Source organism: Mauremys mutica, chromosome 3 (genome assembly GCF_020497125.1).
Source record: "Mauremys mutica isolate MM-2020 ecotype Southern chromosome 3, ASM2049712v1, whole genome shotgun sequence".
Classification (NCBI taxonomy): domain Eukaryota; kingdom Metazoa; phylum Chordata; order Testudines; family Geoemydidae; genus Mauremys; species Mauremys mutica.
In genome coordinates, this window is record NC_059074.1 from 159,003,307 (window position 1) to 159,021,975 (window position 18,669).

Genomic DNA, 18,669 nt, shown 5'->3' on the forward strand with positions numbered 1-18,669 from the left:
ACATTTTAATAGCTCATTTCTTCATGGCTGGCTTGTGAAGATGAAGCATCAGTGTTTGTGTTTTCCAGGGCTAGGTAAGATCCAGGACTTGTTTATAAATGAGCTTTTACTTATTTGTAAAAACTCACTCCGGCTGAAACTTTGGATGCAAGGTCTCTGCCTGGAAGTATTACATCTATATATTTCTCTCCTACAAATTGCTTTTTCAATTTAATAGCTAGTGTTCTTATTCGCCCTAAAACATTATATGTTACTGTTTGTTTTTTGTACTCTAACTGAAAATAACTCTGTTACCATTTATTTAATTCCAGATATGAATCTGGCTCTTGTAATTCTTCCACCTCCCACACAGTGTTTTAAAAGCAGCTACTGCACCTCTGAAATAATGGCTTTCTAGTATACAGCTAAAATGTTCTTATACATTCTCACTGTGCATGGAATCAATGGGGGAAGAGGAGGTGTCTGCCTTGAAGAGCTTGCTGTCTAATTTAGATACAATACAAACAGTGCTGAAAATTTGATTCTATTACACGTCACTATTAATCTGAAGAATTTCATTTATCTATCTCATTTTGATGGGACATTAAACTGTGTACCGTGAAATGTCTCTCCAACACTATTTCCTAGCACTGCTATAAATATCTAGGGAATTAAAACTAGCTTTTTGTGCTTTAAGAATATTAAAGTTAAGGGTGTGTCTTAAACTCATAAAACAGAAAAACCTCAGAGTTGAATGCTGAAATGACATCACTCACAGACTCATTCACAATATGAAAATAGTTCATGCTTTTTATAGAGGTAGTGTTCTCATGGGTCTACTGGGTTCTTGTATCTCTGCCAATTAGTTGTGTGCCTCAGTTTTCCCATCTGTAAAATGACCAGATTACTTACTTGCCTATTTGTGTTGAGGCTTATTGTTTGTAAAGTGCTTAGATGATAGGTGCTATGTAAGTGGAGAGTGTTATTGCCTCTTATACCATTTGTGCTGCATTATACCTGGGCAGAACGGGGTTAGGTTAAAGGGTTAACCCTGAATTTCATTATTTTTATTTTGTAGCTAGATCAGGTGGGTGAGATCTTTTTCTTGGATCAACTTGTGTTGGTGAAAGAGACAAGCTCAAAAGCCACCACATGTTGAGCATGGTTGTTCCTGTCCCCACCAGGGACCAAAACAGATTCCCCCGCTCTTGAATGGATATCTGCAGGAGGAAACTGTTTTTAGGTGTCCAAATAGACAAGAAATTGAATTGCAAGACCCATCCAGAAGTAACATATTTATGTCTCAAGCTGGTCTCTTTCACCAACACAAGTGGGTCCAACAAAAGATATTGCCATACCCACCTTTTCTCTTTCATTATCTGAGACCATCATATCTACAACAATGCTGCAAACATTATTTATGTAGGGAATTTAAGGCCCTTAATGAACTGTGTGTGTGTGTCTCTCAAAGGGTTGCTGCTAATTAAAGGCCGAACTTCAAAGTTTATGCATAAGAGCTTTGACTAGAACCTGTGGGAAAGTACAGACTGTCCTTTTTACGTAGGTTAGTTTAAGGAATTACCTAATCCGTGCTGTCAGAGAAGCTGCATAGTAATTGAGTTTTCCAGTCAACACATGCACTTAAGGATTTAAAGTATTTGGTATAACTGAAGATTTAATTTAAAATATTGATGTGAAATTATGTGATGGAACAACTTTACAAATTTGAAGATTTTTGCCACCATCTTTTTTTTTTTTTGAGAGCGTAAAGGAAGGAAAACCCAGGCCCTTAAAATTGGTGGGTCAGACCAATGGTCCATCTCTTAGCCAAGTGTATTTCTTTTTCCCTTAGTTTCTCCAGTACACTTTAATCATTATAGTAATATCCTCTGACACAGGAAAACACAGCTGGTTCTCAGCATACCATCATATCTGCTCAGGTGAATGGCCAATAAACTGCATACTGCAAATATCTCCTCAGCTACTTGAACTTTGGCTTAATAGCACTTAGGAAAACTGATTCTGTTCTTTAAAGTGACAGAGCTGTTGTTAAAGCCCTTTGTGGGCATGTAGATCTGCATTTAAGCAGAGCTCAGCAACTTTTTTTTAAGAAATAAAAATAGTTATCCACAAACGTTGAGAGCTGGGAAGAAGTATATGTGCTGTATTAAACTATATATACCTCTTCCCTGACATAACACAACCCGATATAACACAAATTCTGATATAATACGGCAAGCCAGTGTTCCGGAGGGCAGGGCTCCGCACTCTGGTGGATCAAAGCAAGTTCGATATAATGCGGTTTCACCTATAACGTGGTAAGATTCTTTTGGCTCCCGAGGACAGCGTTATATCGAGGTAGAGGTGTATAAAAGAACTTGTCAGAAATGATACTGTCACTGAATTTAAAAAAAAAAAAAAGGGGGGGTGGGATTCAGAGGTGAATCCCAGGAAGTTTATGTGGGTGTAACTTGCATGCTGATGAGACAGAAGAGGGTGAAATTTTAAAGTAGGGTGTGGCCTGGTTTAATGTATACCTTCTTACATCCTTTTTTTCTAATTGCTTGTCCTGCCACACTACCTCCCTTTCCGGCCTCTTGAGTGGGTGTTATGAGTCAAACTTAGTGGGTTATATACAGAGATGATGTGTAAATTACGTGGATTGGAATCAAATGCTGCAACTCATGATGAGGGGACTAGAAGGTGTAATTTACACCAATTTGGATTCCCTTAGATTTGCCTCTGAATCTGGTCCATTCTTTTGTAGAGATGTGAAATGTTCTTCTTTATAAATATTTACTTTTGCTTTGCCATTTCAACACTTGTGGGTTGTGCATTTCATTTGCATTTCTAAAGATATGTATACCTGCTCGAAAAATGGTCTCTGGCTGAAGTGAAACTGCACATGTTCCCTCCAGTGTCCTTGGTGCATCAGATTAAAGTGTCTCCTTTGCTGGAGGTTCCGTAATTGCAAAGCTTATTTTCTAGGCTGGACAATACTGTCAGCTGAAATGTATGGTAAACCGTGCAGGATCCTGCATTGCTAGATCTACCGCCCATCTCCAGTGTCTGGTGAATATGCCACGAGCTACATTGGTGGGATCCAACACTTTTACATTTTAAAACCCCTTTATCAGTCACAAAAAACAAAGGAAAATATTCAGACATGATTGTCCAAGGTGTAGAACAAAATAAATGGCAAATAACACTCTGTACACGCAAGTCCACGGAGGTCCTGTCTATGCTAGAAAATTAGATGATTTTTTTGGCATCTGACCCATCATGATTCTACACATCTTAGACACTGGTGTAGACAAGGCAAAGTGTTCATGATCTGTCCTTTTTAATACCTGCCACCACGTATTGAGCATAGTTGATCCGGTCCCCACTAGTGACCAGAACACATTTCCCCCATATTTAAATGGATATCTGTGGGAAGACTGTCTTTAGGTGTCCAAACAAACTAGAAATTGAACGGCAAGACACATCCAGAAGTAACGTATCTTTATCCCAGTGGAGGATATTAGCAAAACAGAGAATTTCAGAGCCTGATGTTCAGTGAGGCCCAGCACCTGGAGCTCCCGTTGACTTCAGTTGGAGTTTTGGAGGGTCAACACTTCTGAAAAATCAGTCCCCAAAAGGTGAAACAAGATTAAACTTGGCACAGAGTTTCTTGCAATTGTCAGAGCTTTCAGCCTAATTGGATATTGTCTGTAATAGCATTTGAGGATCTGACTGTTCTCCTCCACTTCTTCAGACTGGTTTGGTTTACTTGTTACAAGTTGCTTTTCTTTTGTCATAGTAACTCATGCCCATTTAGAGAGGTGGTGTCCAGTCTCTTGAGTTTTGGGGCCAAACATATTTCAAGAAGGTCAAGGACTACAGTCAATACTTTGGGGCAGGCTCTCTGGCCTCTTATGGTCCATTTATGCCAATTAAGTTGTGCAGAGCACCCAAACATCCTTTGCTGTGGATTCCCCAGTGGATATGGTGCCAGTTTACTCCACTCCCATGCCTCTCTCCCCTCAGCTTTTGACTAGGGGCCACGCTAGGATATGGAGCAGCATGTCAAGAGTTGGGTTGGGAGAGTGGCTGGTGCACGCTGCATGTCAGCTATCCCCTGCTGGTATGTGGTCTCTTGGGAAGCCTTGCCAGCTTGTGCAAGTTAGAGCAGCCACCAGGCTACTATAACCCATGCCAAAGCAGTGAATCAGGGAGCTATAAAAGGTTTCTGATTCTTAGCTTCGCCCTTCCCCTGTTCTGTGCTGTTGTAGGTTGCAGTGATAGGGAGGACAGCTGACTTTGCTAGATACTCTCTTTAGGCTCAGGCAGAGCCAGGCAAGCTCTTACCCTGCTCTTTCTGGAGTTTATACAGCCTACCAGGCAATCGGAGCAGCCAATGCTGCTTTCGCTTCCCTCCTCTGTGATCTAGTAGGTGGCTTGTGTGGCAGCTGCTGAATAGCAGCCGCAGGGAAGGGGTGGCTCACATCAGAACAGCAGATAGTTGGGTAGGCCATGCCCCCTGCCACATCCTTGGGGCTGATCCAAACACTTCAGTTAATTACTTTGTCACTCTGGGAATACACTTTCAGTTTGTTATTTAATACAAATATTCTGGACATAGTCATCACTAAGGGAGGCTGGACACCCTGGTCAAGTAGTTTAGTTTATCTGGGATTTTCAGGGTATAGATGGCAACTTGTGATCCTTTCTGAACAGTTGCCTGTGTGTGTATGTAAACCTCAAGATTAGCAGTGGGAGTTAGTTATGCTCATTTGAGGAGTGAATAATCTTTTATTAGGTTGGCTGTCTGAGGTTCCATATAATACCTATGATTATACTCGTTTTAATGAAAAACATTCCCAGCTGAAAGTGAATCACTGAAAACAAATGTCCCCAGATGCAGCACGTTTTGCAGATACACAGGAACTGGGAGATAGTTATGTGCAGTCATTTTAAGTGTGAAGTGGTGGGGGCAGTCATAGGCTAATGCTACAAAAGGTGGTGTATTGTACATTCCTGTAAAACTCCAGGTTTTCACTGCAGCTGCAAAGCTGGCCGAGTTTAAGGAAAACAAAACTGTTTCTGGTTCTGTGTCTGTGATTACATGGTAGCGCTGCCTGGTGGAATGTCACTTCCCACCTCCAAACTCTCCTTAAAATAGTGTGTATAAATGTGTGTTTAGAGTTTTGTCATTGAGCATTGTTGTAAATTTAAAATTGAACTTCAAAACTTCAATTTGAAAGCTTTAAATAGAATCTATGGGAGAGAATAGATTTGCCCCCTAACTGCCATTGACACGTCATTGGCACTTTCCCATAAACTGCACAAAGAGTCATGATAAGGCCACATTAGATCCACATTAGATAAATATGGAATGCTAACCACCGTGTGATCCCCTTAGCATACCTGTAACACACCTCTGGTCTACATGGAAACATGCCCCCAGTAGTGCTCAGCATTTCAACCAAGAGTCCTTGGCTGTGTGGCTGCATACACTGCTGGCATGTAACATGAACTTACTACACCTCTACTCTGATATAACATGGTCCTCGGGAGCCAAAAAATCTCACCACCTTATAGGTGGGTCCGTGTTATATATGGTACGGCATAGCGGCAAGAGCCGGTATGCCGTGCCGGACTGGACCGGCTTCCCCGGAGGTGATTTAAAGGGCCCGGGGCTCCACACGAAGTCAGATATAATGTGGTAAAACAGTGGGGCTCGGGTGGCCCTTTAAAGGGCCCGGGGCACCCCGCTGCTTTACTGCATTATATCTGAATTCCTGTTATATCCGGTTGCGTTATATCGGGGTAGAAGTGTAGCTGCTTCTGGCCAAGGGCAGGAGAGAGGAGAAGGGGCTTCAGGGCTCACAACGTCCTCTCTTTCTCTGTGTGGGAAATGAATTACTTCCTGAATTTCATCTTAAAACCAATGAGTGGAATCTCTCACCACTTTTCCTTCCTTTTTTCCCCTTTCTCCTCATTCCTTCAGTACCACACGTTCATTATCGCCAACTGTGCATTTCACACACTCTCCCTACTTGCTTTTATCTATCTTGTCCCTTCACTTCCTTTCTGTTCCTCATCCCACATACCTTTTTCCCTTGCTTTCACTGTGATGCAATGACTAAGAAATGGTGCCAGGGTATTTATGGGAGTTCCCTTAAGAATTATGGGAGTTGCGAGCTCTTTTTCCTCAGTTCCTTTTAGCTCTCTTACTGCTTGCAGAAGGCCTTGTGAAATTTCTCACATGTCACTGCTTCAGGGAGCTGTACCAGGAACTGTAGACCTACTGGGCTGTCGATACTGGGTACAGTCCCATCAGTTTAGTTACTAGTAGTTTAGGAGCTGGCAATTCAACATACCCACTCCAGGTGACTGTATAACAAGAAATATTGTATACTGTAGTGTTTGAAGTCAATTAAAGTATTTCCAGTATCTTTAATTGGACAGTTTTTTGGGTAAATAAGATGGTGGCTGCTGCTACTTGTTTGGGGGGAAGAGGGAAAGGAACCCAGGCATTTGAAAGATCATTGACAAAGTAAACAAGATCTTTCTCAGACAAATGCACACCTTAAACTATATTCATCATCCTTTCCTCAACAGATTTTAAATCTTCAATATGATGGGCCAAATTTGTCTCTAGTGAGTACAGTGACGCCAGGCCTGAGTTTGGCCTACTGTATCTTCAGAAAATTGAATAAGTGCATGATGTAATAGCTCTCTTTTTAAAGTTAGAGGGAAATGAACATTTCCATTGTACTTTGCTTGAGTCATAGTTCAGGCCCAGCATATTTTGAATCTTTAAACTATTGTTATAAAGAATCTTTGCCTGTTCACTTTTACCCCATATGACTTCAACGTAGCTTTGGGGAAGCGGGGGAGAGAATAAACATGGCTGGCTTCCAAGATCCAGTCTTTTTGTTGACTTGGAACATATTTTGCTAGGAGACCTACAATTAAAATGTTCAATTGGTTAAGCAGAGTAATTGCTGTTGTGAAGACATTTGACAGATTTATGATTTTGGAAGTTTATGTCTTTCAGCTAGTGTTGAAATCAACATTCAGAGTAGCTCCAGGGACAAAATAAACCTGTTTAATTTTTGAGTCAGCTTCTTACATTTATAATTTAATTCTAAAATAGTAGTAAACAACAAACTGATTGCCTTGTTTTCAGAGATGCTGATCATCCACAGCTCCCACTGAAGTCTTCACTGAAAATTAGGCTATAGTTCTTAATTTTTTTTTTTTAAAAATCTGAGCTTTCTATTGCAGAGGGTAGAGAAATAACAGCAAAGAGGAGCAGGTAGCTGTTTAACTTTTTTCGTATTTAATAATCCTAATCAAAGATCAGTGAGTTGCTAAGAGAGGAAGGCAAATGAGATCTGAAGCACATTTCACTTCTGACTGCATTTGCAGGGAACCTTGTATGCATACAGGGAATGTTTAAGGGCATAAGAAGTTGAGTTGTGCTATCTGTAGGAGATCCTCGAGTGACAAGTGCTATATAAATTGAAAATATTAGCTTCCACTGTCATTTCTTATCCAGTAGATCTTTCTCCAGACTTTAATTACCTTTGTTCTCCTTCATGGGAAGTTGTTCCTGGTTAAGAACACTTCTGAACGGTAGAGGACTGTTTCTGCTTCTACATCAAATCAGTGTGTAGGTACCTTAGAGTGACACACAGAGCGTTTTGATGCTTCACATCTTTCAACTCTTGGCCTGAAAGGACAGGCATCTCCAGATTTTTTTTTTTCCAGAACTCTCATATCTCAAAGGGATTGGGATGCAATATATAGTACAGATTGTCCGAGACACGTAGCCTGTTTACATAAACAGAAAGTGACTTCCCTAGCATCTCATTTTGCTCAGTATTTTTCTGTGAATTTTTTGTGGTCTTGATTAGGACTGCGTACGTGCAGTGGTCACTAGTGAATGGTGCCAATTGCTTTAGGCTGAGAGTGATGAACTTAATAATAAGGATATGGGTGTGGCATGCAACCTACCTTGTGTATTCTACTAACTGTGTGCCATTCTCTTTATCTCTTCCAGATGTTTCTTACTGTGTACCTCAGTAATAATGAACAACACTTCACTGAGGTGCCAATTACACCTGAAACCACTTGCAGAGATGTGGTGGAGCTGTGTAAAGAGCCTGGGGAGAGTGACTGCCACCTCGCTGAAGTATGGTTTGGCTCAGGTATGAGAGATGTAGCTTTTGTGATCATTCAATATCCTTTGTTAGTTTGCTTTTATTGTTGTTTACCATAGCACCTAGAGGCCAAGGCCCCATTGTGGTAGGCACTGTACAAACATATAGCATAAGAGATTACCATTTGCCTTCCTTTCTGTTAAGCTCTTCACTGGAAATACATGCTATATATGCAAGACTCTGTGGGGACTGGAGAAATGTGGCATCCTGCGGGTCTAGAGATTGAAGGCTGAGCAACTGACAGGGGAAGGGATTTTAAACAGATGGTTTAATATGTTCTGGATGTTTGTGTAATTCCAATGCCTCATGAACATTTTGGAGACAGGATGACTGTTAAATGAAAAGGTGGGAGTTGAATTTTTAAGTCATGAGAATTAACAATACTCATGCTCTGAGAGCCCAAAGAGGTTCTCCAGCAAAATCAGGGAAGATCAGACTTGGTGTTCCTCATATTTCTAACCTTTAAAACAAGCAGCACATTCTTTTATTATTTTATTTAAAAAAAACAATGGGTCGTCTTCCCTCTGTTTGCAGACTCAGGGCCATAAAACATAAAGAGTTTATTTGTAAAATCTAGTCATTAGCTGTATCTGTTGTACTCTGGAGAGAGATCCTTTAAAGACTAGATAACAGAGACCAATGCACTTTCCAAGAAGAGATGCAGAAACAAATAAAGCAATTACCTATGTGTGTGGTTTTATGCGTCACTTATCCTTGTGGTGTCTAAATGCTGTTTGTACAGCTGTGGTCATAAGCCATATAAAAATAAAGCTGGTATCTATGGTGTATCCTCTTTTGTAAGGAGAGGCAAGTGAAATTTTTTTTGGGGGGGGGAGAATTTGAACTAATATCCTATATTCTTCTGGGAACTCTTGTGTTTACTAATGTAATTTTGTATTCGTTTTTCAACACAAGTATTTGCTTACCTTTGTACAAAGCCAGTATTTACTGGTCACAAATGTAAAAGCTATCTGCATGTTTCAGATTACGTTTCCTAACAAATAATTTAAACAAGGTGTAAATTTTTAACCAATCAGTTGTGGTGGATTCTCCATCACTGACCATTTAAAAATAAAGATCTTCTTCTTTTTTTTTTTTTTTTTTTTTTTTAAAGATCTGTTCTAGGAATTATTTTGAGACATTCTATGGCCTAAGGTGTCACGGGATGATCACAATGGCCCCTTCTGGCCTTGGAATCTATTAATGTATGAATGAAAATGCTGTAAGGCCAAAAAAAAAAGACGCTTTGGTGCAGTATGAAGTAGAAACACATTTAGAAAGGGATATATATGACCCAAAACAGCTAATGTGCCACCAGTGGTGGCCAATTGCAATTATTTCAAGTGCATCACATTTTATCCTGTGAGAAAATTGCTGTTCAACTCGTTTCACCTTTAAGATGAGGCTGTGCAAAATAAGTCCACTTTATTTTGCAGAGATTTAGGAGCTAGACAGTTTTTAGAAAAATTGCTTTCAGTGGCAGGCAGCTATATAAATATAGTTATTAAAACTGTAAAGTGACTAAAAAAAACAAACGGGGAGACAGGCTCTTCCACAGCTGATGAAGAAACAAAAACTGAGGTGCATCCTGAAAAATGAGGGCTGTCCAAATTAAATTACTGGGGTACTCTTTGGGTATAACTTCCTTCTCCTCTCTTTTGTCTGGCCACATGTTACAACAAACTTTTCTCTGGTTCAGGGAGTTTTGGCTTCTGTTCCTGGAGCCTATTAGATCTTCTGTGAGTGCTGGGGAGTAGATTTGCTGGAAATTGACATAAGGGGCTCTTTCTGCAGGAGCTATACATACTATCTCCACAGTGCTCCCATTCTCTTTTGGTTTGAGGAACAGGAGGCCAAGCTTTAATAAACTGTGATTCCCCTGGTGGCATCATATACCCTGCTACTAGATCACTGGTTTTGACCAGGAAAACTGTTTCTACTTCCTTAATTACCAAGAAAAGTAATTAAAAGGAAGGAGTATGTACGTTACATGTCTTTTTAGATACAAGGGAGGAAGAAGTGAAAACAGAAGACTTCTGAATGATCCTCTTTGTCCTGTCCTTGGGTAGTTTGTGTTTGATTTCTATTAGAACTTGAAAAATCTGTTTTGATGTTCCTTGAATTTACCAGTGAAGTGTTGACAGCATCCTTAATTTTAATTACGCAGTTCTGATCGAAGTATTGTCTAGTTCCCTAGGAATGTGCCTCATCAGCCTTTTATATATTCTTTGTTTAAGAAGATGTGAATCTGACAGCATTACCTTTTTTGCATTGGGGTTTAACAGATGAAGAGCTTTTCTAGCTGTCTAGACAAGTAACTGCTGGGAGACTGCTTTTTCTGTAACAGTGACCTAGTTGCTTATACTGTAAATCTAATCTCTTCCGACAGTGACTCCAGATATTTTCCCTCCTAGACGGCTTCAACATAGCCGAGGAATTTTCATTTAAAGAAATCCTTTTTATATTGTGAAACAATAGTATCTGAATGGCTTCTATCTGTGTTCACTTTTTAAGTTTTATAAGAGGGCATTCATGCGTAACACCACAAATTCCTTTTGTCTAAAATTAACATTTTACCTCTGAGACTTAGGCTTAAAAAAAGAAAAACTCTATTCAAGATGAAATGCTTCCTAACTTAAATCATTGCCCTTCTCAGCCTCATCTCTGCCTTGAATGTAAAAACAGCAGATTCTAAATACAATAGCAACAAAAAATTGCCTCCATCATGGACACTTACTTGTATGTTTATATCACATCATTTATATCCGCTATTTGCTCTTGTCTTCTAGAGTGTAAGCTGTTCAGGCCAGGGACTGTCTTTTTCCTATGGTTTGTACAGCATCCAGGGCAATGGGGCCTTGATCCTGATTGGGGCCCTTTGGGTGCTGCCATAATATATACATTATAAATAATAATGGAAGTTCCACATTGTCTATGCTCAGGGGAAAAAAACTGTTTATACAACAAAGTATTGTTGTAAAAAGCCTAGTATAGACAAGGAAAGTTGTAGCCTTACCTTGATCTGCTCTATCAAGATGAATCCTAAGCTAAAGTTCACCTCAGCTGGGTACATTGAGGTAAAACTACAGCTTGTTGTGTCTATGCTAGGATTTTACATTGCTAACGCATTGTAAACACAAGCTTTTTTGTTTTTTGTCCTAGTGTGGATGAGGCCTTGAATAACACTGCTATTCTTATGTATTCTTTAAATAATTCTTAACCATTTATGTGGTTTTTATCTAGGAAAATTAAATTAAATTAAAAAAAATCATTGCTCACATTCAAAGATGGGAGGACCCTAAGTTAATCCAGGGCCGCTCGGGGGAGGTGGGAGGGCAAGTGGGGCAATTTGCCCCAGGCTCCGCAGGGGACCCCACGAGCATGGCTGAGGCTCCCTCCCCGGCCCCGTCTCCTCCCCTCCCCTCTCCCAGAGCCTCAGCCCATCCAGCAGCATCCCGGACAGCTGCAGCGTGGCTTCGGCGGGGCCCCTGAGCCCCGCCCCGCTCAGAGCCGTGTGGTCAGGGGGCGGGGCTGTGAGCTCCAGGCTGAGCGGCGGGAGCTGAGCTGAGCTCAGTGTGGAGCTCCCAGCCCCGCCCCCTGACCACACGGCTCTGAGTGGGGCGGGGCTCAGGTCCCGCCTGACACACGCTGCCTCTGTAGAGCGAAGCTCCTGGAAGCGCTGAGGCTCCGGGTGAGAGGGGAGCCAGGGGTAAGGGGCCAGGGCTGGGGTTGGCTAAGGGGCAGGGAGTCTCGGCGACAATCAGGGGACAGGGAGGGGGCAGAGGTTGGGGGGGGGAGGTTAGGGGACAGGGAACGGGGGGCAGAGGCAGCTCCAGGCCCCAGCACGCCAAGCGCGTGCTTGGGGCGGCATGCCGCGGGGGGCGCTCTGCCGGTCACCGGGAGGGCGGCAGGCAGGGTGCCTTTGGCAGCATGCCTGTGGAGGGTCCGCTGGTCCCGCGGCTTCGGTGGAGCCGCAGGATGCACGGACCCGCCGCAGGCACACCTGCGGGAGGTCCACCGGAGCTGCGGGACCGGCAGAGTGCCCCCCGCAGCATGCCGCCATGCTTGGGGCGGCGAAATGTCTAGGACTCAGCGGGTGGTAGATAGGGAGTAGGGGTGGGGTCCTGGGGTGGGGGTCTCTGGGGGACAGTGAGGGGACGAGGAGCAGGATGGGTCAGGGATTCTGAGGGGGGCGGGCAGTCGGGGGGCAGGAAGTGGGTGGGGGTCAGATGGGGGCAGGGCCAGGTTGTTTGGGAGGCACAGCCTTCCCTACCCTAAAGCTCATTCAGCAGTTTGAGGCTTGCAGAAGAGCCAAGCTGTTAGCTTTTCCATTAGGGCTACCATCCCTTTCACTTCTCAAATGCCAAATTATAGTCTATATTTAATTTCAGTGCCATAGGGAGATTCATTTCACGGGAGGGTAGCTTCATTTAAAATTAGCCACTGCGGGAGGGATCACATGAGAAGAGCAATATCTACACCATCTACCTCCTTACCAACCCTACCAAGGGACCCCCCCCTTACATTTCCTGAGGCTCCAGGGGGGTTAATTCAGTGGTTCTCAAACTTTTGTACTGGTGACCCCTTTCACATAGCAAACCGGTGAGTGTGACCCCCCCACACTTTAAAAAAAAAAAGTGTTTTTAATTTATATGTATTTAACACTCTTATAAATGCTGGAGGCAAAGCAGGCTTTGAGGTGGAGGCTGATGGCTCGCGACCCCCAGTAATAACCTCGTGACCCCCTGAGGGGTCCCGACCCCCAGTTTGAGAACCCCTGGGGTAATTTAATTTTAACACCCTATGTCCATTCACATGCATGTGCTATTTTGAGCATTTCAGTTTTCACAACATAGGCTCATCCCAGATTTGGAACAAGCTCAAATGCTCAGTTCGTGGAGTATGTACATAAGCTGTACTAAAGACAAACCCCCAGTAACCGTCTCTAGTTTGTGAGGGACCCCATGGAGCCAGTCTCTAGGAAACAGATAAATACATGGAGGTTAAGACCATTAATGGCTATTAGCCAGGATGGGTAAGAAATGGTGTCCTTAGCCTCTGTTTGTCAGAGGGTGGAGATGGATGGCAGAAGAGAGATCACTTGATCATTACCTGTTAGGTTTACTCTCTCTGGGGCACCTGGCATTGTCCATTGTCGGTAGACAGGATACTGGGCTGGATGGACCTTTGGTTTGACCCAGTATGGCTGTTCTCATATTCTAACCTAAATGAACCCAAAGTTATGGAGACAGATATGAGTCAAGGAAGCCAGCAGAGTATCAGAAACCTGGAAAAATCTGACTGGATGGGCTCAGGCATTTGGTCACAAGCTGAGGTGGTTCAAAAGTTTTGGATTTTTTTTTTAAGCAGAATTTTTTTATTGTTTCTTTAAACAATCAAACACAGCAAACAGCAGATATTTGGCCACACACTTCTGAAACCCCAAACCATATTCAGGTTATGGCAGACTAATTTCAGCTTTTCAATTAAAAAAACCACAACAAATTTTGAAGGACAGCAGACATTGTCCGTGATTTTTTTTCCCTGCTTTTTAAAAACCCCTAGTTTTCGATCCAGAAACAGTTTTCACCGCACATATTTGTCCAACCCTTTTAATGAGCTTTAGTGCCTTTTAGCACTAGCTGATGCTGAGAACCAGTGATACCTTGTAAAGAAGTTTTCTCAAAACTGGGTTTGTGCCGAGATGCAGAAGATTTATTTTTCCTAGGAGAGCAAATGGGGCAATTTGCGCCGGGCCCCGCAGGGGCCCCCACGAAAATATAGTATTGTAATTTTTTTTTATGGAAGGGGCCCCCGAAATTGCTTTGCCCCAGGCCCCCTGAATCCTCTGGGTGGCCCTGAGTCAATCTAAGCACTTTCCACCTCTAAATCCCCAGTCATGAAAGAGTGGTAAAATTGCAAGAGAAAAATATGCTAGGGAGGGAGAGAACAGGTCGATGGAAGTAGCATACACAAAGGTATTCCACTGGGCCAAAGATTGGTCACTCTAAAAATCGTGTAGGAGTCAAAGGGCCAAAGAATGATGGACTTGAAACTATGTATGTATGTATTTAAAAGGCCTGATTTCTGGTTGTGGAAGTGGGGAGCAGGAATGGGAAAATTAATTTAAAAAAAGCTACATGCATAATCTACAGCTTTTTAAAGCAAAATTATTTAGAAGAATTAGCAACCTCTTGGATACTTGCCCTGTGAACTCAGACTTCCTATTGCTGCCTTCTTCTCCTCCTTTGTTTTCTCTCTGAGGCACGAATCCGAGGTGTTAAGTGTTTGGCCTTTTCAGAATCATCAAAAATTAAGCCTGGCGTCATCCAAAATGCATACGAGCTAGCAGGAAATAAAATTGGCAACAAATTCTGCTTTCAGAGGTATTGTGCCAGATTAGTGGCTGATGTAAATCAGCATAACTACACTGAAGTCAGTGGAGCTTGGCTGGTGTACGCTGTTTTAAGATTAGGCCCAACAGCTTTTACTAGTGAGCATAAGTAACTTGGGGCACATCAGGAAAAGATGGATGAACTGGTCACCACAGAGCCTTTTTTTTTGTCCATACTGCTTTTGTTGTAGGATCCTTCCCCCCAGACATGGCATAGAAGAGACATTATTAGTGTCCAATAATAGTGAGTTTTGTGTCATGTGTACCTTTAAAATTCAAAGGTTATAGGAAGATTTTAATATATTAAAGGGGTTCAAAAACTTTCTCTATTGATATCAACTCGTAAGGGTTGAATGGCGTTTTAATTATGGATTTAGGCAGATAGTGTCAAGCATACAAGCTTGCACATTTTGACCTGAGTTATTGATATCCTAAAAAAAATAGTGCTTGAATACTTATCCCAAAAGTCTTTACCTGAACTTGAGTGCCTAAAGCTGCAGTCAAGCAGTGAGTCACCATCTGTTGGTATAATTAAGGGAAGAAGAATCCTTTCTTTGGCCACCCTTTCTTTTTTTGGCCACTAACCCTAATTCATGGTGGTATTGATAGCAAAAGCTTCTCCATAAGATTGGCCTCCTGCCAGTCCTTTGGTTGCCATTTAAAAGGCATGGAGAAATAGTCTCATGCCCACTCTACAGTGTTTATGGTGAGTGTTTATGTGAGTCATGAAAAGCCTTGGAGGGATGTGAAAGAGGTCTTACTGTATTGGCGTTATGCTTTTTCAGAGCGCCCTGTAGCTGATAATGAGCGGATGTTGGATATTCTGCAGCACTTTGGTGTCCAGAGAAACGAGGTTCGTTTCTTCCTTCGCCATGAACGTCCCCCTAGCCGGGAAACAGGTATGTGGTGATCTGAAGTGCTCAAATCTCTCTCACTTAAAAGAACAAACTAATTTCAGGCATTCTTAAGACTAGGTTAACTGTTGCATGTATTATGATGGCTACAGTCTCTCTGTCAAAGAGCTGGGGATCCTCAGGGGGCACTGTTTGGTCTGACCTTCATTTTGCCTGTAAGAGAATGCTACTGCCAAAAAACTTAGGCTCACTACATACACTAAATATGACTTCTATTAAGTTTCAAGCAGAATTGGGATGGTTTAATTTGTACTCCCACAACCCCCCTCCAATTCTTGTATGATCTCCAGAAACCCATATTTGCCAAACTACTTTCTATCTCTATGGGTTTTATACATCATCACGGTATATGAGAGGATTCTGTGTTAAATAGATTGGCAGTAGCAAAGTCTCTACAGGACTTCGATATTCCCCCAGAAGTATCTGCTGATTTTTTTCTGCTATATTATATTACTGTGACAGTTGCCCATTTCCGCCTCCGTTTGTTTATAATCTGTATTCTGTGGGTTTTACCTGGAGGATATTTTACTGCTGTGTTACAGAATCAGTAAATATTACTTGGCAAATTTAAAAGATGTAATATTTTACCGTTTCCAGCTGTTTATAAACCTGTATGTGTTTTGGTGTTCAAATGCAATGCACTTGTCTATCACATTCCAAGAATGTGACAATAACATTGCTTTGTGATTCTAATTGATAAAGCATATAAAAGCACATATCATTCGGTTTACAAAATAATGTTCATAATCATCCGAATTCTCTCCTGTAGCACCTTTAAGATTTTTCCTTTTAAATGAATGTGAAGTGATGGTTTGGGGGTGGTTTTTTTTTTTTTTTTGCTTTTTGATCTTCATATTTCTTGTAGTACCATCTCTGATTTGCCAGAAGTGTTTTATGTACATTAAAGTCAATATGATATGAACTAGGTAAGCAAATCTCAAACTCAAGGAATTTCATATTGATGCAATAAGGAGAATGAAAAGCTTATTCTAGACCACACTTATCTAATAAGACCCTTCCTCTACAATTTAGGTGGCTGGGCATAGTTGTTGTTAATCCAAACTAATCAGGATTCAAAACAGAGGAGGGGTGTGTCTGTCTGACTGTAGTTTTCCTTAATATGGTCAGATGCTGTATCCACATAGAAGCAAGAACACTGCCACATTTAATAAGTCTTCCAGTACCATGCTCTCTCAGTGGGCATAATGTTAGTTTGCAAAATGCTGCATAAAGATGGCGTCTTCCTGCAGCATACACGGGGCATAGGGTGAGGTATGATATTGGCACTTGGCCTCTCAGTGTCTTTAGTATGTAAACATTTCCATAGAAGTGAACAAGATTTTAGGTAAAGATGCTTCCTGATAATTCTTGTGCCAGTAAATGTACTGGATTGAATTAAACCTGGAGACAGATCCAGTGTAAAATAAGTATTTTTTCCTTAAGTGTAAGTATCCAGCCAAAGATTCAAATGGTAAGTATTAGTGTTTTAGGCAATTTCCCGTGACACTAATTTAAAAGCAACAGCCAAATAGCATTCCAAAATGCTTTGGTTTACTGTGTGTTGGTCCAGATCATACCCTATACAGGCATTACCTGTATATGGGCCAAGCTACTTCAGGTTTCATCTCCTGGAGTTTGTCATATTCATTCAGGTTAGCAGAATAGTATATGGTATGTGAGCCCTTGACTTTAAGTATATAGGGACAATTGCCTAAGATGTTTGCTGACGGAGGGAGAAAATATTGAACCTACTTATTTGGGTCTTCTAAGGGCTTGAGTCCTTGTAGTATACAACCATTTAAAACCATCTTACCTTTCAAAAATAAATGTTGACATTAAGTCATAATAAAAAAAACCTTTGTGATTAGAGATGAAAATAACCCACATCACTAAAACTTTTGTTAGTCGTATGAAAATACCCTCCCCTCAGATTTGCCCCCCCCCCCAAAGTCATGGGGGTGAAATCCTTGTCACAGTGAAGTGATGGGGGAGGGAGGTGGGCAGTGGGTGTTGGCCATTGACTTAAATGTGGTGAAATCCTGCCCCCATTTATCACCCTAGTTAGTGTGAGAGTGTTAGAGTGAAACTTCTACCTGAATTCTTGTTTTTAAAAAAAAAAAAGCCTCTCTGTTCAGAAGAGTGACTTGGATTATTGAATGATTTTAAATATTTTTTTTAATAGCATGTAGATGATTTCTCATTCACAATAATGTGACCTTGTGCCTTTTCAATTTTTGCCAAGACAAACCACCAGGTATATATATCATCCCTGCACCAGAGTAGAGAATAAACTTCCTCTGTTATTGTTTTGGCTGACTGGGCTCCATTTTCAAATTCTTATCTGTCTGCTCATGTGAAGTACAGATGTCCACTAATGAGAATGAAGTGTCCTCTTTTACTGTTGAAACAGTCAATCCCTTTGCTTATGAGATAAGGAGAGTGAGTTCATGCAGTAGATTTTTCTGGCCTCGTGCTCGATTTAATTTTCATTTAGCATTTGACTGCTTTAATCTCCATGAAGAGAGAAGTAAGGCATGTGTTGTAGGATTCTCCATATCACCAATGGTGGGAATAACCTTGTAACAGCCTGTTTAGTAAAACATCCATGGTCTGCAGTTAAGTTTATTTTAGAGTTGCTAAAGGTAGGGTGAAAACCAGAAAGTCACACAGAATCTAAACAGAAAGAAAACGTATTCCCTCTCCTTTGCAAAGAACGTTGCGTGTCAAGGGAGCAGCACTAGGGTGACCAGACAGCAAGTGTGAAAAATCGGGATGGGGGTGGGAGGTAATAAGAGCCTATATAAGAAAAAGACCCAAAAATCGGGACTGTCCCTATCAAATTGGGATATCTGGTCACCCTAAGCAGCACGAATATTTCAAGTGTTACATTCTCCTTGATTGTTGTATGTGTTAATCTAGGGAGTGGACAGAGGCTGCAGGATCCGAGCTTAAAGAGAAATGGTGTAAAAGTGCCTGGTGATCGACGACTAGAGAATGGGGTAATCATTCAGTTTAATGTCGTCTCTCTAATGCAGTTAAGCAGAGCCTTTCATTCTGAGTCACTGGTGCAAATCCAAACCTGGCAGGCAAAGGTAGATATTTTGATGGATCTTTGGTGGCTGCTCTGGAAATATGCGGTCAGTCCACTCCACAAAAACAATATCCCAAT

General features: G+C 41.6%; 1 protein-coding gene across 1 annotated transcript in view; it reads left to right on the forward strand.

Moving 5' to 3' along the window:
• The window catches only part of TP53BP2 (tumor protein p53 binding protein 2), a 60,813-nt gene that overhangs the window by 14,786 nt on the left and 27,358 nt on the right, over positions 1-18,669 (forward strand). Inside the window, exons 2-4 of the mRNA XM_045010993.1 lie at positions 8,033-8,180; positions 15,372-15,485; positions 18,420-18,499. Coding sequence (XP_044866928.1) covers positions 8,033-8,180; positions 15,372-15,485; positions 18,420-18,499 — 342 coding nt within the window. The remainder of the gene's footprint in view (positions 1-8,032; positions 8,181-15,371; positions 15,486-18,419; positions 18,500-18,669) is intronic.